Below are 27733 nucleotides of genomic sequence, written 5' to 3'. Positions count from 1 at the left end.
ACAGACTTTTTTCAATGCCATGTGGCTAACATGAACTTGACCAAGCATCTACTTTCCACAATGCGTCTCAACCCTGTCATCGTAGCATCCACTTATGCATGGAGACTCTGCAGCTCTGCAGGTGAATAATAGCCTAGCATGCAAACATCTGCTACCACAGACGCCATACGAAGCTCCTGAGGACCAGAGGAACGGACGCTAGCGGACCATCATATGGTGAAACGGGAGATTCTGGCTTGGTTTTCGAGTCCCTTTGTGATTTTCAGCTGCGCCATACTTTACCTGAGAGAAAGTGAAAGGATGGGCCGCAGCAGGGATGTTGGCCCACTTCATTTATTAAACGAGGGGCAGCTGGGAAAAACAGGTGAGGAAACGACCAAGTGTGGATTGCCAAGGTTCCATTCTTCCCAGAACAGACTTGCCAGTCATGCAGTTGCCAGGATATTCTAAGCCCAGAAACAAAGAACAAGGGCAGACATTCATATCTATAGGAGCTGCAACGCATTCTAGTTCCTCAGTGCATTAACATGGTCTCACTGGACAGCCTGAGAGTGTAATTGAAAAGCTTGAGGTATAGTACCTACATGCTCTCTCACTCACTCTCAAGTCACTTTGTTAGATTGCTTCATCTCCATAACTCAACATACGAGTAGTGCCTGTGGACGTCTGCCACTCCCCTGTGCTCAAGCTGGCACAAAGGCAAATGCACACACATGCAAATCCATCTCGTTTAAAAATGTATGCATGCAAACGCACCACAGAAAGTATGAAGCGAACCGCTGTGCTGACTAATACAATCCATGTATATTCCATGTATATTCCATGTAAACGCTTACATAACATCCAACACGGAGAAGCTGTTTGAAATGGACTGAAAAGTGAATGGACTTGCTGTCTATTGTCCAATTGCAAGATATAAACTACAAATTTTGAGAAAAGTCAGAATTGTGAGTTTATATTTTGCAATTCTGACTTTTGTAACTCGCAATTGCAAGAAAAAAGTCAGAATTGTGACAAATAATAATTGTATTGTTTATTTAGGGTCGGATAAGGGCTTCCATAATCTGTCAAAGTATCAAGTCATTCGTATATCAACATGCTAACATCAAACTCTATTGGAATCAATTGTCGAGTTGCACTTCACTTCAATTGCACAATTTGAAAGTGAATGAACGAACAGAAGCTTAAATATTGATGTTTTCAATATACAAAGTGATTGTGTCACTTCAGAAAAACCTTATGGAGCTTATGGACTCCAATGACTTTTACTATTTGGGAAAAAACTGCTAAAAGCACCTTTCAGATATTATGTGTTTTGTAGTAGCCGAATGCAAGTTTGGAATTACATGAGGGTGAGTACATGACCATTTTCATTTTTTGGATGAACTATCCCCGTCAAATGCCGTGGCTCGTTAAGATTTTGTAACAAAGCTGGAGGACTTAATTAGCACAGAGCCCATTTCACCCACGTGATTAATAGTCTGGTGAGTGAAGCAGACTCTCTAAAGCATCTACAACAGGCCCAACTAATGGCTCACACAGACCTTGAGCTCCGATTCCAAAACTCTCGTCCTTGTCTGGACTACAACACCCAGAGGGCCGTTCAGAGATCCGTAAGGCCTGCAGGAAGGGATTACCCCCATTACAGAGATCTAAGAAGGGCTTTGCGCACAAAATACTCATGCGCTGGCCAGTCGGGGAGGCTGAGGGGAAGAGCAGTAAAAAGCAGTATAACGCTCCGCTGAATAAGAAAGCAGGGGCATCAGGAATATTATGAAAACTGTGTGCATAATCACAGCTACAGAAGTGAGGAGAACAGGTGAACAATTACTCAGCATCTTCATCCGGAGAGCCGTCCGATTAAGGAGCATTTGTGATATGATAATGCCACAGTGTTCCACCTACAAAACGATTCTGGGTCAATCCTCACCTCCCATTAATACCAAACACATTACACACGCATTCTCTCACAATGAGGGTAAAAAAATAAAAAATAAATAAAATAAAATAAAATACAATTAAATTTAATTTAATTTAATAAAATTAAAATAAAATAATCCCAAAACAATGTTTTGAACAGAATACTACTCTTACTTTTCCTGTTCTACGTAACGCAAGTATTCTGTATGTGGGAAGAGTTCAGATGACCTGCTAAATTTGCCAAAATTTGAAGACTGCATCCCAAAATGCAGTGGGTTAGACTTTACCTTCCGTTTCCAGCACGATAAATGAAACTTAAGTAACACCTGCTGTGTTCTTTCTTGCCACATAATTTGATCACGCTGCCAAAAACAAATAATTTTTCACACAAAACTGCATTAAAATGCGTTTTCTTGTTCAAGATTATAGACAGCATTTGCTGAATTAAACAAATATAATGAAGTCATGTGACAATGTAATATTATTAAAGTCGTTGTATAATAGTTAGTGCTGTCAAACGATTAATCGCATCCAAAATAAAAGTTTTTGTTTACATAATATATGTGTGTGCACTCTGTATATTTATTATGTATATATAAATACACACACATGCATGTATATATTTAAGAAAAATATGTTATGTTAATAGATTAAAATATATATTTATATATAATATAAATTATATGAATATAAATGTATACATGTAAATGCATGTAAATATTTTCAAAATATATATTGTATGTGTGTGTGTGTATATATATATATATATATAAATACACAGTACACACACATATGTAAACAGAAACTTATTTTGGATGCGAATAATCGATATTTAAGAAAAATATGTTATGTTAATAGATTAAAATATATATTTATATATAATATAAATTATATGAATATAAATGTATACATGTAAATGCATGTAAATATTTTCAAAATATATATTGTATGTGTGTGTGTGTATATATATATATATAAATACACAGTACACACACATATGTAAACAGAAACTTATTTTGGATGCGAATAATCATTTGACAGCACTAATAATAATAATGTTTCACATGCAAATTTAATATTAAGCATATATATAGTATGCAGTTGCGCGCAATGCGCTGATATTCCAGTCCAAACACGTTCATGCAGATGTATGTTTTAAAAGAGTGATTTTGGCACATCGGTGGATTACTAGAGGCTTGTCTCAGTCTCTTTTCTCTCAACACCCATTTCAAGGTCAGACGGCCCAGTGATCGCAGCTGGGAGCGACACTGAGTGCGTGTGCGAATGAGAGGTGGTAAAAATAAGTACATTCAGTGAAGCAGCAGACAGATCCTATTCATGTAAGCAGGCTCTTTTAAATGGTCACTTCTAAGGAATTGTATTCATCAGTTCATTATCTTTAAATAAAATGATGAGCATTAACAGTCATATGGTAATAAACGTCTGAATATGTGTGACTTTCATCTGTTCTTATTGGCTCCAAGCATGAATTAAACAAGCAGTAACCCAGAGGCCGGCGGTGTTTACCGGTGTTGACCCAGCCTGGGTGAGTGAATCAGACTAGATGAGCTACTCCCTGCGGTGAGCAAGCTATATGCCATCCAAAGCTTCTTGTAAGCAGGTGTGTGTGTGTGTGTGTGTGTGTGTGTGTCTTACAGGGGTAAACACACCTCCAAACAAACACAGACGCATGCTGTTTTCAATCAGGTCTGTCACCATGGCTCAAGAGAAACATGATACAAGTCCAGCGCAAATAAAAGGCCATACAGACCGGGACGACACAGATCTAATGACAGCACAACCAATACAGTAACATACAGATCTCATCCAAATAATAATAATAATAGCAAGAATTATTCTATTGTCAAAGATGCATGAAGCACCACTCACACAGAAGTCACTTTCAAAACAAGCAGCAATGTGGCAAAACTGTGTGAAAACTTATGTATAATACATGATTGATATACTGGATTTTGCCTACGAAATTTCACCGAGCAATGGTAAATCAGTCTGCACCTTTTGACAGCTTATGATAACATTTAACCATTTGTAAAACATACAAAGAATACTAAATTTTTAGATTTTCTGTGATGTTTGGCCATGCATACTTACTAACACGGTACTAAGATGTTGTGGGCATGAGAAATGGTTCATTGCAATGTAGTTGCTAAAGTTGTTTTTTTACAATGCCGTTGATCGTTTTGGGGTGAGTGCGATTTTTATTTTTAGGAATGAATACCTCTATTACACAAGGATGCATTAAATGGACAAAAAGTGATAGTAAATACATTTACATATGTTACAAAATATTTCTATTTCTAATAAACACTGTTCTTTTGAACTTTCTAGTCCAAAAAAGAATAAAATTAATTAATTAATTAATAATCAGTACAACTGTTGTCCCCAGATAATTCTTTCATATTTGAAACAATTAGGTGACGGTTGCAGGGCTGCGGGACACTGCGGGAGAAGGATTCATTCCTACGACTTATTAACGTTGATCTGAAATGTTTCTTGAGCACCAAATCAGCATATTAGAATGATTTCTGAGGGATCATGTGACACTGAAGACTATGTGACTATGATGCTGAAAATTTAGCTTTGCATCACAGGAATAAATTACATTTTAATAGAAAATAGTTATTTTAAATTGTAATAGTTTTTCACAATATTCCTATATTTTTGTTTAAATCTTGGCAAGTGTAGGAGATAGGGATGTCAACGATTAATCGATGATCGATTAATTGTCGATAAGAGCGGATTATATCTTACTCCAAAAATGGAGTTTTTTATGTTTCAGCTGTTCGATCGCACCTGCGCCTCGTGCGCACACACACCACATATTCTAGCACTTCAAACTTACATCGCAGTCTGTTCATTATCAAAATAAAATACAGTCAACCAAACATATAAAAGGTTACACTGGTCAGTTTAAACAGACTAGTATAGAATAGTATACCGGTCCACTCTGCTGTTATGCCAAGGACTTTTTTGCTCATGTAAAGAGGATGATCTTTTCCGTCTGTATGCGAATGCGAAAAGCGAAATATATCTGACTTAAATAATTAAGCTAACAGATTTAAAACAGAAGTGTGGCGCGGCGCTCCATAAACAAGTTCACGGAAAGGAAAGGATGACAACGCGCATTCTGTTTGTTTGCTTTATTTTACAACGCACAAATCTTGTTTTTATTGTGAGTGTGCAAAAATAAAAGTAAACACTTTTACGGGTTATACCTTGGGCTACTCCAAAAATTTAGTTTTTTATGTTTCACACACCCCACATATTCTAGCAATTCAAACTTACATCGCAGTCTGTTCATTATCAAAATAACATACAGTCAACCAAACATATAAAAGTTTACACTGGTCAGTTTAAATAGACCGTAGTATACCGTTCCACTCTGCTGTTAAGCTTTTTTGCTCATGTGAAGAGGATGATCTTTTCCGTCTATATGCGAATGCGTGTAAATTACAAGCCTAGTTTACATTATAAATAATAGTTTAACATTCAAATACATTGCGAATATGGAAACATTTGGATTTGTGCTGAATGAGACGTGAGTAATAAGCTCCAAATACATCTAGCCAAACCCGCGCTCGCTCTGTCTCGTATGCACGCACGCATGCACTTTCACGATCTAATGCACTGTAAATGCCGGATTTTTTAAAACAAATAGGCCTACTATATTATTGATGTATTGTATTATTGCTATATTGCTGTATTAAAGTTAACGATTAATCGATTAATTAATCGTTAATTTAAACGACGATCGATCATGGAAATTATCGAAAATTGACATCCCTAGTAGGAGACTCCTTTCAAAACATTTATAAAAAATCTTTAATCCAAACGGTAGTGTAAGTCTATGGGATGCTCTGTAGCACACCTGGTTAAAATCAAAGTCTGACTGCTTAGAAATAACTCTATTCATCAATCTGAGTCTGCAGCTCAAACAGTGCTGAAGATATACGCTTAGGCCTGGGCGATAAAACGGTATCAATATTTATCGACGGTACACCTTCTTCGATAACGATATAAAAAATGTTCGATATAGCACACGATATAGGCACGTGCTATTAGTGACACAGACAGCACACACAAACACGAACACATGCTGAAATGAGTGCTGTGCCTGCCTGTGACGAGGAGATTGTGAATAAACAAATGAATATTAGTCGAATTTAAAATAAACATTTGCATTTGAATGTTAGGAGTGCATCAGGGAGCGTCATCAGGGGCGCGCGAGATGCGGTGATGATGATGTAAGTGACGTTGTTGCATTTTAATGTTTTTTTTAATCTAGCCCACGAGACGCGCCGCTGCTGAGTTATGCATTCAAAATATTAGAGAAAAAAAAAAGTTCAATGCGGAAAGCAGATGATTGATTAGGTGAAAACCGAAACCAAGCCATTCACACAGATGCATATTCAGCGCATTTTGGTGGAAATATGACTGCTGCACTCGCGTCTCACACAAGAGATGTAGCCATGCAATCTGAGTGATGGGCGATTCGGCTCTTTGTATTAAGCAATGCATAAATACATAATGCTGTTTTGTTCATAATCGTTTATGCGATTTACGAAATTATATTTTATTTATACGAGTTAATTTAGACGTAATGCACATTTTTTTATTTATTAAATATCAGTTAATAAATATCAGTTATTTCCTTGCGTTGACAATTTAAATGTGCTGCATTATTTTGCTCATTGCGCCCTCCTGTGGCCTCGGGAGACAAGCCAAAAGTTTCCTTAAGACCCATTTAATCTGCATATAAAACATTAGAAAATAGATATTACATTTTTATTGTGTGTTTGACTGTATTTTTTTTAGCTATATCGCCCAGCCATATATACGCTAGCATTTAATGAGCAATAACGCTTGCCTTATATGCTACTACTAATAAGGAAGTGAAAGCAATTTCATCAGAGACCCCAGGAACCTATTTAAGCTCCTTGCGGCTTAAGATACCTAATCACCAGCTGGTCCCTTAGATCCATTAAACAACTTCTTTATTATTGTTTACAAGCTGTGCAATGTCCAGAAGGTCCTGTTAACACTGGGTGCTCCAAACCCTGGGTGATTGTCCCGGCCCTGGTTCTGTTATGCGGTATGAAAGGAGTTACTGAGGGACCGGCACAAAAGGTCCAAAACCAGAGAGCTATTCACTTAATTGTCCCACAACCCCCAATTCATGAGAGAAAAGCAGGACTGTGGGAGGGGGGCTGGTGGCTGGAGAGGGTGGCAGGGGGTCAGTCTGATTTCAAAAGCCAGGGTACAAGCTCGTCCTGAAAGCGGTCCAGCATCTGAGCGAGGGGGCTGCGCTTCGTGGCCCTTGGACAACCAAGAGAGTCTAGCGGAGCGTGAAAAAGGAAAAATAGCCCATGTATGTGTACCTCAGAAAAGCCCTATTGAAGTTTCCTGAACCTTTGCTGAAATTTGAATAAGAGCAAAAAGGGCTTCAGTCAGCAAAAAGTTCAGAAATACTAAATGCAAAAACCATGAAGTCCTCTAGGTTAATCATTTTACAACTATGATCAGATTAAACACGACCAAAGAGGATACGCTGGGAATTACTTATGCCATTGTATGTGTACCTCAGAAAAGCCCTATTGAAGTTTCCTGAACCTTTGCTGAAATTTGAATAAGAGCAAAAAGGGCTTCAGTCAGCAAAAAGTTCAGAAATACTAAATGCAAAAACCATGAAGTCCTCTAGGTTAATCATTTTACAACTATGATAAGATTAAACACGACCAAAGAGGATACGCTGGGAATTACTTATGCCATGCTCCCTTGATCCCAATTAAAGTTTTGTAACAAAGTAAAAGTACATTACTAGTACACACACAAATCCCTCAGCTTTGCATTAACACCTTTTAAAACAATTAATCTCTCTTAAAGGAACAGTTCAGCCAAAATTTAGAAAATTGACATTATTCACCCTCAAGTCATTTTTACTTTCTTTATCCTTTTCTTGAAAAAGGAGATTTTTTGCAAAATGTTCATTGCAGTTGCAAAAAAAAAAAATCACACAAAAGAATCATAAGTCACACGATAGCTTTATATGAGGATCAAACTTAAAGCTCACGATATGATATTTAAAAGCTATCCGTTTGTGCATCTGAATATGTTTACTTGCATAGGTGAAAAACAGTTGTAAATCGAGTAGTAGTATGTACGAATTCATTACTTCCACCAAGTGTGCATCCAATGGACAGAATGTACTTTTTTTTGACAGTTGCAAAGTTTGTAGTACCTACTTCAGACTATTACAAACTCAAGTAATAAAATGTATAAATTGATGGAAAAAAAAATCTGATACTCTGGGTGTCCTTATAAACATGTTAAGATGAAATTTTATAGTGACATACAGCCGTTTATTAGTGCCCCCAAAACACCCAGAGTGACCCATCAAACGCAAATAATTAATAAATGCCTCTCTTTGTATGCTTCCACCGAGAGCTAATGTTGATTTTGTTATGCAGCCCTTTGACACTGAAAGAGAAAAAGACACTTCCTGTTTTCTCTTGCCCTCTCACTCTCTCTTTCTCTCGCCGCCTCCCTCCAAGCCTCTTCCCCTTTTCATTTGAAACACAACCGGCCTTTTCTTTCGTCGATGTCTACCAGAACAGCATCTAATTCACTCAGAGAGACATTATCAATTGATGCTCTCATGTCAGTGAATCAGGGTCTGGAAGGGGTTTTAAAGGGAAGCCCCGAGGCAAACTGACTACTGGGTGCATTTAATAGCACGTCCTCCTGCCTGCCAGAAACTGAGACTAATGTCACAAGTAGGTCACAGAAACATACCTCTGACCCCCTCGGCTATCACTTCCTGTGCGGTGCGTTGAACTTAACACGTTCAACTGCACATAATCTACTGCCTTTCATGGCAAACGATTTCCTGTGGAAACTGCAGGAAGGATAGTCATAGTGAGATTTTCGCAACATAGCATGCAATTAGGGTCTTTCATTTAAGCGACTGACATGCAGTGAGGTGCGTGTGACGACATGGTCTTTTCACGAAAATGCCGGCTGGCGCATACTGTGGGTGTGAGTTTTCAAATCACGGGACTCCACCCTTTCCGAGACCCTAAATATTGCATCAACAAAAAGTAAAGAAACAGAGATCGACAGAAAAAGGTACGGCTCATGTGGCAGTTGAGGAAGTCTTAATATTAGTAAGCACTATCAAGTAAGAACTAAAGAAGATGCTTCACTCTGCAGCAAAAATTATTTAGGCCGTCTTGTGCATTTTTGTGTACCCAAATTAATCCTCAATTTATGGTCTTATCTGCAGCAGGCTTAACTGGTTATTACTGCAAGTGCAGCTTAACCGAAATTTTCAGCTAAATAAACCAAACCCCTTTCCAGATTCTCCTCAAAACCAGAGAAAAGGCCCACACGTTCAGTCTATACAACATCAGGGTTACAAAACAGGCAGTAAGCAGGCCACCTTTACAAGGACAGTGCGCTAGGGCTGCACGATATATCGTTTCAGCATCGATATCGCGATGTGCGCATCTGCGATAGTCGCATCGCAGGATGTGCGATGTTTAGTACACTGATCGTTATATTTTTACTGATTGCTTTCTTTGCTCACACACAGACACGGTGTCTACACCGGACGCGACAGCTGTACAGAGATACCCATTTTAAATCAATTTAGTAGCAGAGCTACTGCAAGGGATTTTCAGTGCTGGAAATCCTTAACCGAAATTTTCAGCTAAATAAACCAAACCCCTTTCCAGATTCTCCTCAAAACCAGAGAAAAGGCCCACACGTTCAGTCTATACAACATCAGGGTTACAAAACAGGCAGTAAGCAGGCCACCTTTACAAGGACAGTGCGCTAGGGCTGCACGATATATCGTTTCAGCATCGATATCGCGATGTGCGCATCTGCGATGCGCAGGATGTGCGATGTTTAGTACACTGATCGTTATATTTTTACCGATTGCTTTCTTTGCTCACACACAGACACGGTGTCTACACCGGACGCGACAGCTGTACAGAGATACCCATTTTAAATAAATTTAGTAGCAGAGCTACTGCAAGGGATTTTCAGTGCTGGAAATCCATTTATCCTTCGTTGAAACTTCCACGTCGTCGAGGAGAGCGCAGGTCAAGGTTGCTTAGCAATGGCAGACACCACGAAAGCGCAAGCTCCCGAGTGTTTTAGAAAGAAGGAGAAAGCGTCGCGACTGGCATTTCCCACACGTTTTTGGGCACGACATGTGAACGGCCCCAAAGTGTGTATACACTAGACGAGACAAAGCGACCGTTGCATATCATTTGAACTGTAAATCAGTTTACTGTCGGGGATTTGTCGTGCCGCGCCGCACCCAGTGTAGACTGACAGCATCACTGATTATAATGGGTTCATTGTATTTTGTCGCATCGTGCCGCTCGCGTCTGGTGTAGACACGGTGAGAGCCACGCAGATGCACGTGAACACTGATTTCTGTTCACTTCTGCGTCTATTTGTGCCTGAAATACAGTGCTCTGCAAGTATCCTTGTAAACACAGATGCTTATGGCTCAGTTGTGAAGGTAAACAACTGAGAAAGAAAATGGATGTGGAACAGTATATTGGTTCACAGCAGTTTAATGTTCCTGCTTTCTGTAATCATTGATTATTTTTTTCCAAATAGAGCTATATTGAAGTCATCTGATTTTTTTTTCATATCGTAATATATAAATCGCAGGAAAAAAAAAATATCGCAATGTGAGTTTTTTCCAATATCGTGCAGCCCTACAGTGCGCAGTGCACATACATATTCAACTTGCATTGTGCAGGTTCCTTAATAGAATTTAATGGATGGCCAAATGGATCAGTCTCTATTAAGAGTCAAGCAACGAAGGTCACAACACATTCAATAAACTACTGACATTAACAGAGGAGTCAATGACATGACGCTTATGTTTTTTTTATTATTATTATTTTTTGTCCAAAACTGTTCTTTTTTTTTTTTAATACATACAATGATTTGATTTTTAAAGGGCATAAAGTGTTAAAATGTCAGGGTGTTACAACTATTCTGATGTTATGATAATGAAGAAAAAATTATAGTGAAGAAAAGATTTTTTAAAAGAAAAGTAGTTTGGCATATTATTTTATTTATGTAAAATAAGAAGTTTTGTTGAAATTGAATTAATATTTGAAAAATGTTCATCCACCAAATCAAAGTCATTGGTGCAGCCATGATACAGTGGAAAAAAACGGAAATGAGGTCAATAAAGTTTCTTAAAAATTTATGACGATTTGTAAAATGCTATGTGGTGAGTCTCCACAAAACCAAAGATATTTATAAACTAATAATAATGATATATTTTGACATTTTACTTTTAAATGTTAAAAACCTTTTAATATGTAAAAAAAAAAAAAAAAAAACTTCTTCGAATATATAATTCAAGTAGTAAGGAAAATATGTTAGGCTAATACTACTTACTTGGTTACGTCATAACATTTTTAACTCATTTAAACTTTTCCTAAAAATAAATAAACAAACAAAAGTTTTTTTAAAACCACATGGAACCAACATGAATACAAAGAGGCCATTTCTAAGAACTTAGCGACTAGACTTTTAACAGACTTTTCTTCACGCTGTCATTTGTCACTGACCTAGTGATCACCTCCACCATGTAACTCCTGGGGATGCCAAGGATCTTAAAAGCCCCAAAACGCTTAACCCTGAAGTCTTGGAGGAAGCTATTCTCATAAACGAGGCAATTACGAGTCTAGTTCCCAGGAGCCTCGACTATTAACACGATCCCCCCACAAACCCCTACATTCTCAGCCAGCCCCTGGAGAAAAGATCAAGCCATGTCAGTAGACACACAAACAGATCATGCGTTTCTCAAACTGTCAAATGCAAGCACTTATCTGTTCAAAGAGAAAGGAGAATATTTCTAAAAACAGCTAGTGATGTTAGAAGACTCCCATAAATATGAAATCATAAGTGGCGTTATCTCGAGACCCCGAAGGGATTCCTAAGAGACCCCTCCAACTACAGACAGCCTGCCGCCACAGTATGGATAACCTTCTTTTATCAGGCAAGAAATCAACAAATTTTCGCTTTGGGTCTAATTATAACAGCGCTGCGGAGTCAACACTCCTGGAGAACGTCTCACTTGTCTACACCAGAAGGGTGGAGGCAAGGAAAGATGGCCTGCAGATGACATACACCCATGGGACGGCACACACACACACACACAATACAGATGCAAACTCCCACCCACAGAGGCACAAACACAATCAATCTCTCAACTACAGGCTTTTATGGTGATTAAGAGGAAATGAGGTAGAAAAAGGGTCAACTCATGAGAAGCGAAGCTGAGCTTGCTACGTTGAGGTCACATTCTCACTGTGGCAAGGATATTTTGTCTCTCAGTAATCATGGGGGAAGTAGTTCATTTCCCAAACGACAGCAATGACGTGATGTACTGTAAATGCAGAACAGTATATAATCACTCGCAACACTGTAAATAAGTGTTACGATTCTTCCCATGCATTATTAACATAAGAGTAAGGTGCCTCTGCAATAACATCTCTGTTGGTGGGTCACTCATTTTGCCATTTTGATGCAGAATTTTCTCAGATGTTGCCAATTATCATTGAAAATTGATGACTTTTGGTCACTCTGGCTGGTGCCCAAGCAGTACTTAAGATCGAATATTTGAGGAATATCAGTCCGGTCCTGCCTTGCAAGCACTGGAGCTGGATCCAGTCGGGATGTGTAGATAAAGTATAGCTTTAAATAACAGTCCGCCTTTGTGATGCTCAGCGGAACACGTGGGTCCACTTCATTCATTGATGTAATGCTCGCCCACCCATCTGCAGGTGTGCCCCAGTGTGAGCAGAAGCCACAGTAAAAATCAAGCATGCACCTGCAGCCACGCTTCCTAATACTGGACAACACAAAAGATTCACTTTCAATCTTGCATTACTCCAACAGCAGGTCCATTTGGCCCTTTAAAACAGCACACAAGCCATGCTCACCAGAGGGCTTACAGCAAGAAAGCGGGGCTACGGGGATATAACACACCCAGACAGTTGATTTGATCTCGATCTTCTTCCATCAGACTGATCTAAGGAGGATCCAGACAATGCTTAGACAGACCACCGCCTCCAGTCATGCTGCAGCCCGACGCCGCTCACCGCTCCAGACTGCTGACACGCGCTTCAGTTTTACGAGCTCACCGCTAGTGAATAATCACATTGATGCGATTGGCAATTCTGATGATCACTGCAGATGAACGCACAGCGATATTAATCCCTAATGTGGGGGTTTAACAAAGGAAATAAGGACACTGAGAGGGAGCGCGCACGCGTCTTTGTGCCATTATCACCTTGCAGACATTCCTGCATCATCTGATGTCCTTCAGCAGTTATGAAAACTCAGAAAGCAATGAAATGCACTTTGCTGCACACTTACACACAATGCACGAACACAAGCCAAACCTAAATATAACTTCTGTCTCGATATGCGTTATGCATGTTATTATGCATGCATGTGTAACATGTATGTGGCGGCACATGGGAACTATACCTATCGCGCACAGCTGTGTGTTTGGCACTTGCAAGCAATTTTACTCTCTCCGGGTTGCAATACTGCATCTTTGTGCATGTGCCCACCCTATCACCCGGGTCTTACCTAGCGCAGCACACACCCAGAGAATTGCAACAGCCCTGTTTGTCCTCTCTTTGTTGCGGATGTAAATAAACAGTGTAAGATCAATAAAGCACATAAAATAAAACGAAGAGTGTGTTGCACTACAAACAATGGGAAATGATGGTTGCACAGAGGTACAGTCGGCAGATTCTGACAGTCGGGCTTACCTTAAAGAGACCTTGACACAGCAGTCGTTTTGTGTCGCCATGCTTTGCGCTGCCGTTTCACCTCGCCCGTCAAAATAGGAAGCGATGCAGCAAAGTTCTTGCAAAGTTTACGCACGAGCTGAAAACACCGTTGTGCGTTAACACGCGCGCCACCGATCCGGTCCGTCAATCAGCGTTATGCAGCCAGACATCGCGGCTCACCTCTACAATACTGCTAAAATCAGCAGAGCGGTGTATAAATCGCATGAAAGATGACGGAGATTGGCATATTTTCTTCCTTCGAGCTTGTATCCTGCCATATATGCGAGTGTACATCCGAAAGCACGCACCGCGTCTGCGTCCTCGCGCGTTCAATGAAGGCGCTCACTGAGAGAGCGGCGGTGGGCGTGTCTATACGTAGATGATTGACACGGCTCCCGACCACACGTACTGCTGTTCCCGCCCACATATAGAATAATTGACCAATTAGAGCTCAGCGGCGGATTACCCCTTAAAAGCAGACTCAGCGGTCATAGATTAAACCAAACTTCAGTCGACACATCTGAACATTGCTTTGGGAAATCCGATTCATTTTCCAAAACCTTGAAAAACGATTCACCGATCCGTTTAATAGCCTAGGGTACTGAGAAATAATTTAACGTGTTATTTTAGTTATGTAAATGTCTTTCTGTGAATTATTACTTATTGTTATTAATAATTATTCATTATTGTTTAAAACTGTGAAATGAACGTAACATGTCAATACTTGAGTGAAAATAATTTGTTCATTTTTACACAAATTAGGCCCACTGTCTCACTGTTGTGTCATTTCCATCACAACCCTCATTTTTTCTCTCTCTCGTTTTCTTTTCTAAATAGTCACAGTGAGATATGGGACACGCGATTTGTAAGAAAGCAAAGAAACATCAAAGTAAATACTGAATCGAATATTTTTGTTGTGCATCGTGCAGTCAAGCTGTGACTTTGTCAAATTATGCAAAAGTGTGAAAAATATTTAATAGTGTGAATTTAAAGCCTTAGAAAAGGAGAAAGGACAAAAGAGTCTTTGTGTTCAAATCAAACAAAATTTGAGAAGATTGAAATGCCGTGATGGATGTTGGCCGATTTTTCCAGTAGCCCCTCACTTGCGAATCGGTTCAACTGAGTCATTAAAAAGAATCGGTTCAAATGATTTGTTCGCGAAACGAAAGTCATATTTGAAACACATCTAAAGGCTGCAAACGTGGAATTGCTCTGGGTTCAAGGGGCATGATTTACAACAATCCATTCGTCACACATTGTACACAAGAGAGCAAAGGCAAAACAAAATACAGAAATATATTGGATATACATTACCATAATGACAAGCATGCTGGTCCTCTGTAAACGGGTGGGAAACACAGAGAAAGTTACACAAGTTTACTTCTGCATTAAAAGTGGAACCATAAACTGTATCAGTTTAAACAGTCGCAGACAATTGTAAGGAACAAAAGTATGCTTTATATAATTTCATTTAATTTTTAACAAGACTTTAACAAAACATGAAAGCATTTGCCCTCAAATAGAAACCAAATGCAATCGTCTGAGCTTGTAACTTCAGTCCAACACAATGAAGCAGCTGTAATGGGAGCAACTTTAGCAGTTTTTCTGAGTTGAGGAACAGCACTTTGTCCAAATCGCCACTAAATAATATCACAAGAACACCAGATTCCCATGAGGATTAGGCTATATTTCGCCTGTGGAAGGATCAGTTGTCCTGTAAAACATAAAGAAGCTGTTTCATATCAATTAAAGGCAGAGTAAGTGATTTCTGGTAGCCAATGTTGATATTTGAAATCACCAAACCAAACACGCCCCTACCCCAAAAGGGTCTTGCCCCTATTTTGATAGCTCCGCCCCACATATACGTACGCAACCCAGGCAACGATTAGTTCTGTGAAACAAAGCAAAACCAATGTTACACCGTGTCTACGGACGTGAGCGGCGCGGCGCAACAAATCCCGACAGAAAACTGCTGCCGGGTTCTATTTATGACGTGCTGACACAAATTTCAAATGGTTTTCAACGGTCGTTTGAACGCATCCAGTGTAGGCAGACTTTAGCTGTTGTAGACACAGTGTTACTCACCTATTGAGAAGAAACAAAGCAACCTCGGCGTCCGATCGCAGGCCTCCGCTCCTTCAGTTCTCTCCAGCGCTGGAAAGCTGATCCGACATTTACACGGGTCCTACTTCTTGCCTTATCATTCCGAAAACGTTTTCTTCTTTTGTTTTTTATCCGCCATCTCTATCTTTCTGTCGCTCGGCTCGGCTAATGTCCGTCCCATGCACTGAAAGCTCTCTCCTCCACATCACGAGTAGACACGCCCCTTATTGCTGATTGGCTACAAGTTTGTTTTGCGATTCGGCCCGAATCAGTTTTCTAAAGTGTTTTTGAAAAATCACATACCCTGCCTTTAAGGCATGTAGCATTATGCAGGGCAGCCACCCACAATCCAAACCATATAAGAGGGATTCTGAACTCATTCAAACAAACGTCAAAACAGTTTATAGGATTAAAGATCCATTGTATCAGATCAATCGCAAAATGCCCCCATCATGCATGACATCTCAAAGGAAGCAAATTATTTAGAATATCCTTGAAACCCCGTCTTCTGGTTTATTCACTTATGTAAGTGTTATTCGGGGCATGCATATGAAGCTACCACGCTTGGAGGTTTAAAACATCACATGATGCTATTTTAGAGACTTAGGAGAGGATTGTTTTTGTGTTAAGGCCAGGACATAATCTCAGTTTGGGTAAGCCGATGTTTTTGAAAATGCCTCCTTAAATATGAATACAGGCTTTCACCTTTCACCCTAATTTTGTCATAATTAATCAGATTTTAAGACAAATCTACATATAACAAAGCATAGTGTAGGATATTCTTTATAACAAATCAAAGGCAAAAGAAAAACACACACACACACACACGTATGTGTTTAAATGTTTCATTTTTATGTGTTGTCTTATAAATACATACTGTATGTATATGTATTCTGAATGTGTGCTTCATCTAGGTCAGTCTGCTGTGTATGTGTGTGTGTGTGTGTGTGTGTGTGTGTGTGTGTCTGTGCCCCTAGGCTACACACAAAACACACACATCCAACCACACACACGATGACATACAGATTCCCTCATCCATCCCCAAATTACATGCATCCTCCCCCCAGCAACATCACCATCTGTGTGGGAAGGGGCTTGCCAAAGCGCACAGGTTAGAGTCCAGTGTTCACTTGATCTGGTGTAAAATGAAAAGTCAACTTGCAACATGCTGACTGTGTGTATTTCTACAGTAAATAGAGTGATAAGGGATACTCACCCTCCTTTTTTCCAAACCTGCATGCCTTTTCTTTCTTCTACAGTACACAGAAGAACAGTTTTGGTGCCCGTTAAAACTATTTTTACTTTTCCACAGAAGAAAGAAAATCACACATGTTTGGAACAAAGAAGGGTGAGCAAATTGAGTAAATTGAATTATTCCTTTACCATTCTACTGTAGAAATATACAGTCACCAAGTTGCAAGTTCACTTTTCACATTAGACTAGATCTAGTGAGCATTGTGCTCCAACCTAGGTGCTTTGGTGCACATTTTTAAGTCTGCTTAACTGTATTGAATGTGCTTATGTACTGTACTCCAAATTTGTATATTTTGAATTTTTGATATTTTAGATAATGTAATAATAATGAAATGGCCATTTATGCGTACTTAAATAAAGTCCACTTTCACGACTACGTTTCTTAATACACTTTGTTTTCACGCTGTAATAATGTCAAATTAAGAATTGAACTTTAAATTATAGTCGCCTATTTTCAAATCCTTCTGGTTTAATAATCTTTTGTCGTGGTTTAAAGAAGTACATTTACTTTAAATAACGCTAAAAGGCATTAAGTCCTTGATTATACTTGTAACAGTATGTGTTATGCAATATTAAAAGTAAAGTTAATATATTTTAAATGAACTAAAAGTACTAAACTTCATTCATTAATAATATGTAATCACAAATATAGTTATAAAGTTTCAATAGACAAAAAAATGACATTAAAGTATATAGTTTAGCATAAATATATTCATCTTTAACCGTATTCCAAAAACAATAGAAGTAATTACATATCACGCTGGGCTGTTTTCACTATTAAAAGAATGCTAAAATCTACATCTGCTTTTTATGAAATTCATCATATATTTGAGTTTTGGCTATTGTGTGAAGAGAATGTAGCTGGTTACATAAAATAACAAATTAGCTCTACAATTAGCAGTAGAGGATTAAATGAAGCACTAATCTAGCTATAGCGGCCACTTACCTGACTTCCAGCAAGAACTATTGGATGAATGTTAGGCCACCTGATTAATATTCATGAGGCTAGCTAAAAAGGCTTATAATGTGTTCCCAGCACTTTCAGGTAGTTTCTAGTATGCCAACGTTCCCAATTTATGTTTGAAATTAGCTGTGTTTTTATTAGCTTGCCCTGCTAATCAGTTGCTTGTTCGGTGCAACAAATGGCGTCTGGTTTTCATAAAGAGAGGGAATAATTAACCCATCGAATGTTGACAAAGGCAAAGATGGTGTGATGAAAGCACAGTTGGCTGAGAAGGAAGTCAATGGCCGGGGCGGTCTGGTGGTCAAAAGAGTGTCTCTTCAGGGGGCCTCCATTCTGTGTCGCGTGCGGTTTCACTCCCCCCCAAGGCTTCTGAATTTCACGCTGGGCCTGATTTGGGTTCGGGATGGTGGGGTTGAGCATAGCCTATGGGACTTGCGCCACTGACACGGTTATTGATAGTGTTCGTGCCACATGACGGACAGAGAAGCCTGGTGTGTGGAGGGGATGAAAGTGAGGTCACGGCGGAGCAGAAAGGGAGGGATTTCTTTTGTCTTGGATGGGCAAAAAGAGCAGACAAGCCTAAACTAGACCACTTGAAACTACATGAGCGCACATGACAAGAAAGACCATCCATGTATGAAATGAGCGATAGAAACAAAGCCCAGTTAAGTAACACTGTCTGTGAAACATAGTAAATCATAAACATTTGGAATATGTCATGATATGTGATTTATACCTCACATAATTGTGGAAAATGTACAGTCGGCTGGTCATTATTGCAAAATACACCCTTGCATTTTTAGTCTTGATCTTCCACCAGTTTCGTAACAGACACAGTTTGTGCATTCTGTGCCCTGTTTCCATGGGAACGGTTTTAAAAAGAAAAGTAGAGCCCATGTCCTGACAACAAAAAAGGCTTTTTGTATAGTCTATCATTTAGGATGTCCACAAAGCGGTGTGAATAGACAAACCTGAGGGCGAAACACATCACAAGATGAGCATCTGCCTTTAGCCACGAGGGAACACAACTCTTCTGATGATCTCTGCTCATACCTGATTGTAAACAATAAAGATTTCATTAAAAGGCATCAGCGGTCTGGATTACAGTAAAGGAGAGGCTGAAAAGGTTTTAGGGACCCCAAAACAAGTGGGGTCAAATCATTAAGAGAATACTGCTGGTGAAGTGCAGTGCTCGTTACTGTAAGTACATCTCACTCCTGGACACCAGCTGTCTGGCCACATTGTGGAAAGACCACACAGTAAATGACCAGAGGATGGCATTGCCTGATTGGATGTACTGTAGGTCTCTACTGTTGCAGTGTGCTATGAAGTTTTATTCATACAAATATGGTCATGTTTACACAGCAAAAACGTGAGATGCAGGGCAATGTCATTGGAAAAAACACAAAACGGCTTTCATAAGTGTTGAATTTTAACCCAAGCACAATGTTTTTATAATGTCGCGTCGTAAGATACGATCACGTTTACTACTGCTCTGAGAAATTTTGTGGTCAAATTCTATTTATTTCAATAGGAATCCATGCGAATGGAAGTTTTGTGCAAGGGCGAAAAGTTCCCCATGCAGTTTTTGCTCAAGTTGATCATGCGAATCTGCTGCACTGATCAACTGACAACAACAACTGTATTGTTTGAAAGTGGCTTCTGTGCTTTACTCATAGCTACATTAGCCTTAATTCTAAGCGGTATGTGTGGAGAAAACCAGGCACTGCTCATCACCTGTCCAAGAAGCCTGGTGTGTGGAGGGGATGAAAGTGAGGTCACGGCGGAGCAGAAAGGGAGGGATTTCTTTTGTCTTGGATGGGCAAAAAGAGCAGACAAGCCTAAACTAGACCACTTGAAACTACATGAGCGCACATGACAAGAAAGACCATCCATGTATGAAATGAGCGATAGAAACAAAGCCCAGTTAAGTAACACTGTCTGTGAAACATAGTAAATCATAAACATTTGGAATATGTCATGATATGTGATTTATACCTCACATAATTGTGGAAAATGTACAGTCGGCTGGTCATTATTGCAAAATACACCCTTGCATTTTTAGTCTTGATCTTCCACCAGTTTCGTAACAGACACAGTTTGTGCATTCTGTGCCCTGTTTCCATGGGAACGGTTTTAAAAAGAAAAGTAGAGCCCATGTCCTGACAACAAAAAAGGCTTTTTGTATAGTCTATCATTTAGGATGTCCACAAAGCGGTGTGAATAGACAAACCTGAGGGCGAAACACATCACAAGATGAGCATCTGCCTTTAGCCACGAGGGAACACAACTCTTCTGATGATCTCTGCTCATACCTGATTGTAAACAATAAAGATTTCATTAAAAGGCATCAGCGGTCTGGATTACAGTAAAGGAGAGGCTGAAAAGGTTTTAGGGACCCCAAAACAAGTGGGGTCAAATCATTAAGAGAATACTGCTGGTGAAGTGCAGTGCTCGTTACTGTAAGTACACCTCACTCATGGACACCAGCTGTCTGGCCACATTGTGGAAAGACCACACAGTAAATGACCAGAGGATGGCATTGCCTGATTGGATGTACTGTAGGTCTCTAGTCTCTAGTGTAAGTGTTGAATTTTAACCCAAGCACAATGTTTTTATAATGTCGCGTCGTAAGACACGATCATATTTACTACTTTACTCTGAGAAATTTTGTGGTCAAATTCTATTTATTTCAATAGGAATCCATGCGAATGGAAGTTTTGTGCAAGGGCGAAAAAGTTCCCCATGCAGTTTTTGTTCATGTTAAAGTTGATCATGCGAATCTGCTGCACTGATCAACTGACAACAACAACTGTATTGTTTGAAAGTGGCTTCTGTGCTTTACTCATAGCTACATTACGGAAAATGGACCATTTTTTGCTCACGGAACTGCGCGTAAATTTTTCTTTAAGGGCTGTTCACGCTACATTTTTGGTTATATTGACATGCATTCAAATCACAGCCATTTTTCATACATTCATATATGCAAATAAATAAAGGAGACGATTCAAATTTCAAATTCAGTGAACTCTGCCCTGTAAATTTGCATCACGAAAACATGTGATGTAAAAGTGCAGTATATTACATATTTTTACGTTTTGTATGCAGAATGTTTTTTTTTTTTTTTAAAGACGCCTTACCTGCATTAAATTCCCGCGTTAATGCAGACAAATAGCCTTAAGGCCCTTTCACACGGAACGCGGCAAGCGGTGGAATCGCCGCGCGGCTGCCGCTTTGTCTTGTAGTGGAAGCGTTTTGTGCAGTTGAGCCGGTGGTCGCGTTGCAGTCTCGGAGCGGACGTTGCCATAGTTACAATTGTCAACATCACCTTTGCATTTACTAAAAACTAAATAAAACATAACGGAAATTTGTGTTTGTGTCATTCTGTCATTAATTGTTGTCATTATTTACCTTTTTTTTTTTCATTTGGCACAAGTGAAGTTGTTTTTGATGATTTGCCTAAAGAGCATTATTACCTGTGAGGTCATGATTGAAGTAAAAATTTGAATGAAATATAATTTTTAAAGGAAAATTGAGAGGATTAATTGAGCCTAAACAATGCATCCCAGGTGCAGGGCTTTGCTAGAAATGCAAAAAAATCGTATTGATGTGGTCATGGTTGTTAGAAATCTGTTCACTGATTGGTTGAAACCGACGCAGCTGCCACTGCTGCTCACAAAAAGATAAAATATTTTTATCTTCGGCGGCGCCTGCCGCTAAGCACCGTGCCCGTGGAAGCAGCAGGATTTTGGGTGCACGAGCACCGCTTGCGCTCCGCCTCTGCGGCGCCAGCGAAACCGCCTGTGTTTTGCCGCTTTCCGCATGTCTCCCATTGAGAATGAACTAGACACTTGCGACTGCCGCGTACAGTGTGAAAGGGTCTTAATGCGTACACGGTCAAATTTTGCGCATTCCGGTTTAAAGATTTTTGGCCCCGTCTGCCTTCCATAATATTTTAAAGTCCACAGTCGCCTCGGCTTTTATGAGCAAAGCGCTGCAAACGATTCAAGCACAACAGTAAAACAACAAAGTCAAGCGCATGTTTACACAGAAAAACAATGGAAAAGCAACAGAGTGGATTGCAAAACTCATTCACAGGCGTTTTGCTTTTAAAAACGCAAGCGAGTCGAAGTTGAACGTCTTTTAAAGCAACTGTTTCAAAGACTTTATGTATTTTCCGACACTAGAGCCCCCTACAGGGTGGGATTCACTGTTTTGTAATTATAGTGGACAGCTGCACATGTGCATTTGCTAAAGCAATCTGACCTTTTTACTGAATGTTGTACCCGCTCGTCAAACTTAATTCCAGAACAGACATTTGGAGGGTCAAAAAACTCTCTCTTTTCTCTAATAATAGTCAGCATAATAGTTTAGTCTCTAACAATAGTCTAATAATAGTTTAGTCTTTCAAACAAAGTAAGTGTATTATACCACTTCTCAACACAAGTTCAATAAGTGAAGAAAGTCATATACACCTAGGATCACTTGAGGGTGAGTAATTTATGGGCTAATTTTCATTTTTGGGTGAACTAACCCTTTAAACCTTAAGTTAGCAAATACTTGGGTATTTGCCATACCATTTATGAAAAGGAAAGCTGGAATTAAAGCACTGCAAACTAGCCAAACCATCTATTGTTTTGCTCTGAAAGTCTGCTGTTTTAATACACTGCTGAGATAAAAGTGATAAAAAGTGACACATGACAAGAAGAGTGGATCTGACAGATCAGTTTGTTCATATATCATTTGGTTAAACATTATTAAGGAAATCTTTGTTGAATAGCAGGGGGAACGCGTGGTTCCTAAATGTCCCAGAGGAAAATCACATTACCATCAAGGCTGCAAAAGCGTTGTTAATATATCAGAAAGCAGTCAGTTCACATTAGGAAGCTTTCTGTACTAATGGCGTTGTGTAATTCACTGTAATTCATCAATGCTTTCCATGGTGTGACATTTAGCAACAAAATAAAATAAAATAAGCTCTTTCTCTGCCCTACAAAATGCTATCAAGAGCAGCAGATGGCGCGTTCTGTCCGTCACTTGACATGCGTATGGCGGCTATTCATGACAAAGCCAGTGGGACGGTTGGATTGGGCAGATGAGCACTTCATTGATTTCCTTATTCAACCCCAGGGGGCCACTGTATTGTGCTATTGTCCCAGCACCTTTGGTTCATATATTTTAATCATGAATTATTGTGCAATTATGCACCGGAGGGACAGGTGATGGGGATGGTGACATTATTCCCTCTAAATGTCAATGTTATTTGTCCCTTTCTGTCACTTTTTAAAAATGGGACCAGGGCCAATTGTTAAAACTGGCAGGGTGATTATGTAGTAGTCTGCACATATCATTTTACTGACAGCAGGGCTAATCTGATTATGCCACACAATATCTGTATACGTTAAACCGTAACATTAATAAAATTCAGTCTGAACTCTGAACACAGGACTTGACTGTAATAGAATAATTGGCCCAGTTATTGAATCAGTGATTAAACTGAATATGAGACGCTCACTCAGAGCTGAAAGACCTCTTGGTCCTCGAGTGTTTAGTAGAGTTTTCACAATATCACAACGCCTCCTACTGGATAAAGCATGATATTGCTGCGTGTCATTGGACCCTTTGGAAAAGGCTACTCGTGCAAAACAGGAATAGCCTGGCAAGCGTTGTGGTTGACTCCACACTGAGACAATGCAGTATTTCGGTTTGTTCTTTCTGTCTTTTTATTTTCTGGAAGTTTGGATAGTTTGCTATAGAATGATGGTACTAGGAAAACAGCCAGACCTACAGTGCCCTCCACTAAATAACCCCTGGTAAATATGAGCAAAGGCGGATGTGAAAATAAATCTGCACCATTTATCCTTTTGATATTTCATTTAAAAAAAATCACAAAATTCTAACCTTTCATTGAAGTTAAACAATGGAAAGTGAGGGGGAAATCTCATGATGAAATAAATGTTGGATAGTTCACCCAAAAATTAAAATTCTGTCATTAATTACTCACCCTCATGTCGTTCCAAACCCGTAAGACCTTCCTTCATCTTCGAAACACAAATTAAGATATTTTTGATGAAATCTGAGAGCATTCTGACCCTGTGTAGACTGCAATGTATCTACCACGTTCAAGGTCCAGAAAGGTACCAAGAATATAGACAAAAAGGTCCATGTGATATCAGAGGTTCAACCGTAATTTTATGAATCTACGAGAATACTTTTTGTGCGCAAAAAAATAAAATAGTTTTATTCAACAATTATTCTCCCCCGCGGCACCCTCTGCCTCCATTTTGGAGAGTAGGCACGACGCATGCACGTGATTTTCCTGCACGTAAACAAGGCATGCGTGTTTTACGTGCAAAAATCAAAGTGTGCGCATGTGTAAACTATCCCTTTACAACCACTTTCTATTTTGTGAAGCTCAACAATCTTGTTCTGCACATTAGAACTGTATTCTTTGGTTTTCCTCCTTGTGATGGATGATTACAGAATCCATGATGCCATGTATCTGAACAAGATGTTCAGGACTTCCGGCACAAAAACAGGCCCTTCTTCCAGGCAGATTTGTAACATCTTTAGTTCACTGGAACCTCTTAATTATTAATGGGGATTTTCAATGCTTTATATCTTTTCTTAAATGGATAGTTCACCCAAAAATTAAAATTCTGTCATTAATTACTCACCCTCATGTCGTTCCAAACCCGTAAGACCTTCCTTCATCTTCGAAACACAAATTAAGATATTTTTGATGAAATCTGAGAGCATTCTGACCCTGTGTAGACTGCAATGTATCTACCACGTTCAAGGTCCAGAAAGGTACCAAGAATATAGACAAAAAGGTCCATGTGATATCAGAGGTTCAACCGTAATTTTATGAATCTACGAGAATACTTTTTGTGCGCAAAAAAATAAAATAGTTTTATTCAACAATTATTCTCCCCCGCGGCACCCTCTGCCTCCATTTTGGAGAGAACGCACGACACATGCACGAGATTTTCCTGCACGTAAACAAGGCATGCGTGTTTTACGTGCAAAAATCAAAGTGTGCGCATGTGTAAACTATCCCTTTACAACCACTTTCTATTTTGTGAAGCTCAACAATCTTGTTCTGCACATTAGAACTGTATTCTTTGGTTTTCCTCCTTGTGATGGATGATTACGGGAATTTGGCCTTTGTGTTCCTCATATTTATAATCCTGTGGAACAGGAAGTCATGGCTGGACAGTTTCATGCTCCTAGTCACCCTGGTGTGTTAAAAATGTAAATATGAATGGGAATAGAATTCAGAGATATTTTACTCTTCGGAATTTCTAGGGGTGTCAATAATTGTGGCCAACATGCATTGGAGAAAAACTTTTATTTTATCATGAGATTTCCCTCCATTTTCATTTGTTTTATTTCAATGAAAGGTTAGAATTTTTTGAATGAAAGATCAAAAAGATAAATGATGCAGATTTATTTTCACAGCTGTCTGTCTCTCTCCATCCGTCGGTCCTTCCGTCTGTCCGTTCGTCTATCTGTCTGTCTCTCCATCCGTCGATCCTTCCATCTGTCCGTCTGTCTGTCCATCCGTCTGTCTGTCTGTCTCTCCGTCCGTCCATCCGTCCGTCTATCTTTCTGTCTGTCCGTCCGTCCGTCCGTCCGTCTATCTTTCTGTCTGTCCGTCCGTCTATCTTTCTGTCTGTCCGTCCGTCTGTCTGTCTGTCTGTCTGTCCATCCGTCTGTCTGTCTGTCTCTCCGTCCGTCCGTCCGTCTATCTTTCTGTCTGTCCGTCCGTCTATCTGTCTGTCTGTCCGTCCGTCCGTCCGTCTGTCTGTCTGTCTGTCTGTCTGTCCGACCATCTGTCTGTCTGTCCGACCGTCTGTCTGTCCGTCCATCCGTCTGTCCGTCCGTCTATCTGTCTGTCTGTCTGTCTCTCCATCCGTCTGTCTATCCGTCCGTCTATCTGTCTGTCTGTCTGTCTCTCCGTCCGTCTGTCTGTTCGTCCGTCTATCTGTCTGTCTGTCTCTCCGTCCGTCTGTCTGTTTGTTGGTCCGTCTATCTGTCCGTCTGTCTGTCTCTCCATCCGTCTGTCTGTCCGTCCGTCTATCTGTCCGTCTGTCTGTCTGTCTCTCCGTCCGTTTGTCTGTCTGTCTCTCCGTCCGTTTGTCTGTCTGTCTCTCCGTCCATCTGTCTGTTCGTCTGTCCGTCCGTCCGTCCGTCCGTCCGTCAGTCCGTCCATCTGTCTGTCTTTCCGTCCGTCCGTCCATCCCTGGCCATCCATCCATCTGTCTGTCTGTCCGCCCGTCTGTCTCTGTCTCTCTGTCTGTCCACCTGTGTATGGCACTAAAGAGACAGACTGTATGCTCTGTCTGTCTATTTTCATTGAAAAGCATTAGCACAGTGAATGACAGAGAGCTGTTTTAGTCACAGACGGTGAGTCAGCTCTCTAGGTTTGAGACGCAGCCAGAATGTAACTCTACACCTCCCTTAATTAATAATCCAGTGATCTCACAGTACCAGAGTGTTTGTCTGAATGAAGAGAGCACTTTCATCAGCTTCCAAACTTTCTCATCAGTCGATCTAAAGGATACAGTCGGAGGAGACATCTAACCACTGTTGGCCTGCAGATGGAGACTCAGTTTACAGTAATTCTGGGTTACATTATCTAATGCATCTCTCAGAGCCCAGAGCTGTACACTTCCTTCAGAAAGGAGACATTTGATGTCCATGGCAGTTTTTTTCTTTCTTTTAATGTTGTTATTTTTATGTTTTAATCTTTATTTAAAGCAGTGGATTGATTCAAGGAAGACTTTTGGCAGATTGATGATCAATTCTATATCCGACTACCAGACAACATGTGAAGTTGGCCACGTTTCTCACATACCAACCTGTTCATTGTCTTCTCGCTGAGCATTCTTCTAACGCACACCTTCGGGTGGACCATCTTCTCCAGCAAACATGACTAAAATGTTATCAGCCCAGGAGACTGCCAAGATCTATCACACAAATTATGTGAGAAACGCGAGGGCCGTCGGTGTGCTGTGGACTATCTTCACCATCTGCTTCACCATCATCTGTGTGGTGGTCTTCATTCAGCCGTACTGGATTGGAGACAGTGTTGACACCCCTCAGTCAGGCTACTTTGGGCTCTTTCACTACTGCATTGGGAACCCCATCACAGGAGAGCTGGTGTGTAAGGGCAGTGCTTTGGACTTAGGATCCATCCCTTCAGGTGCCTTCAAAACCGCTATGGTCTTCGTTGGGATCTCTTTGCTGCTGATCGTAGGGACTATTGTCTGCTTTAGTTAGTTTTTCTTCTGCAACTCAGGCAGCGTGTACAAGATCTGCGCATGGATGCAGCTGGCAGCTGGTTAGTGGAGCAATTTCCCTGAATTTGAGTTTTATTAATTAACATAAACATTAATTATAATATAATATAATTTAATATAATATAATAATCATTAATATTGAACCACCAATATAAAAAATATCGTATCATATCATATATCATACAGTGCCCCAAGAAGTATTTTGAACACATCTATTATTTTCTTAAAGGGGTCATAGGATGCTACATGCACTTTTACAAGTTGTTTGAACTGAAATGTGTGTTGGCAGTGTGTGTACACAACCACCCTAAAAAAAAATCCAC

The 27733-nt window shown here is 39.9% G+C and overlaps 1 protein-coding gene and 1 pseudogene across 1 annotated transcript in view; one reads left to right on the top strand and one right to left on the bottom strand.

The window, feature by feature from the left end:
• kif21b (kinesin family member 21B) overlaps positions 1-14119 on the bottom strand; it is a 105998-nt gene extending 91879 nt beyond the window's left edge. Inside the window, exon 1 of the mRNA XM_016520372.1 lies at positions 13764-14119. Within this exon, the coding sequence (XP_016375858.1) occupies positions 13764-13804 (41 nt within the window). The 5' untranslated portion in view covers positions 13805-14119. The remainder of the gene's footprint in view (positions 1-13763) is intronic.
• A 12920-nt stretch (positions 14120-27039) lies between these two features.
• LOC107714508 (tetraspan membrane protein of hair cell stereocilia homolog) overlaps positions 27040-27733 on the top strand; it is a 6016-nt pseudogene continuing 5322 nt past the window's right edge.

This window comes from Sinocyclocheilus rhinocerous, unplaced genomic scaffold, assembly GCF_001515625.1.
Source record: "Sinocyclocheilus rhinocerous isolate Xijiao unplaced genomic scaffold, SAMN03320098_v1.1 scaffold269, whole genome shotgun sequence".
NCBI lineage: Eukaryota > Metazoa > Chordata > Actinopteri > Cypriniformes > Cyprinidae > Sinocyclocheilus > Sinocyclocheilus rhinocerous.
Note: the sequence above shows the minus strand (reverse complement) of the source record. Positions and strands in the feature narration are given on the sequence as shown.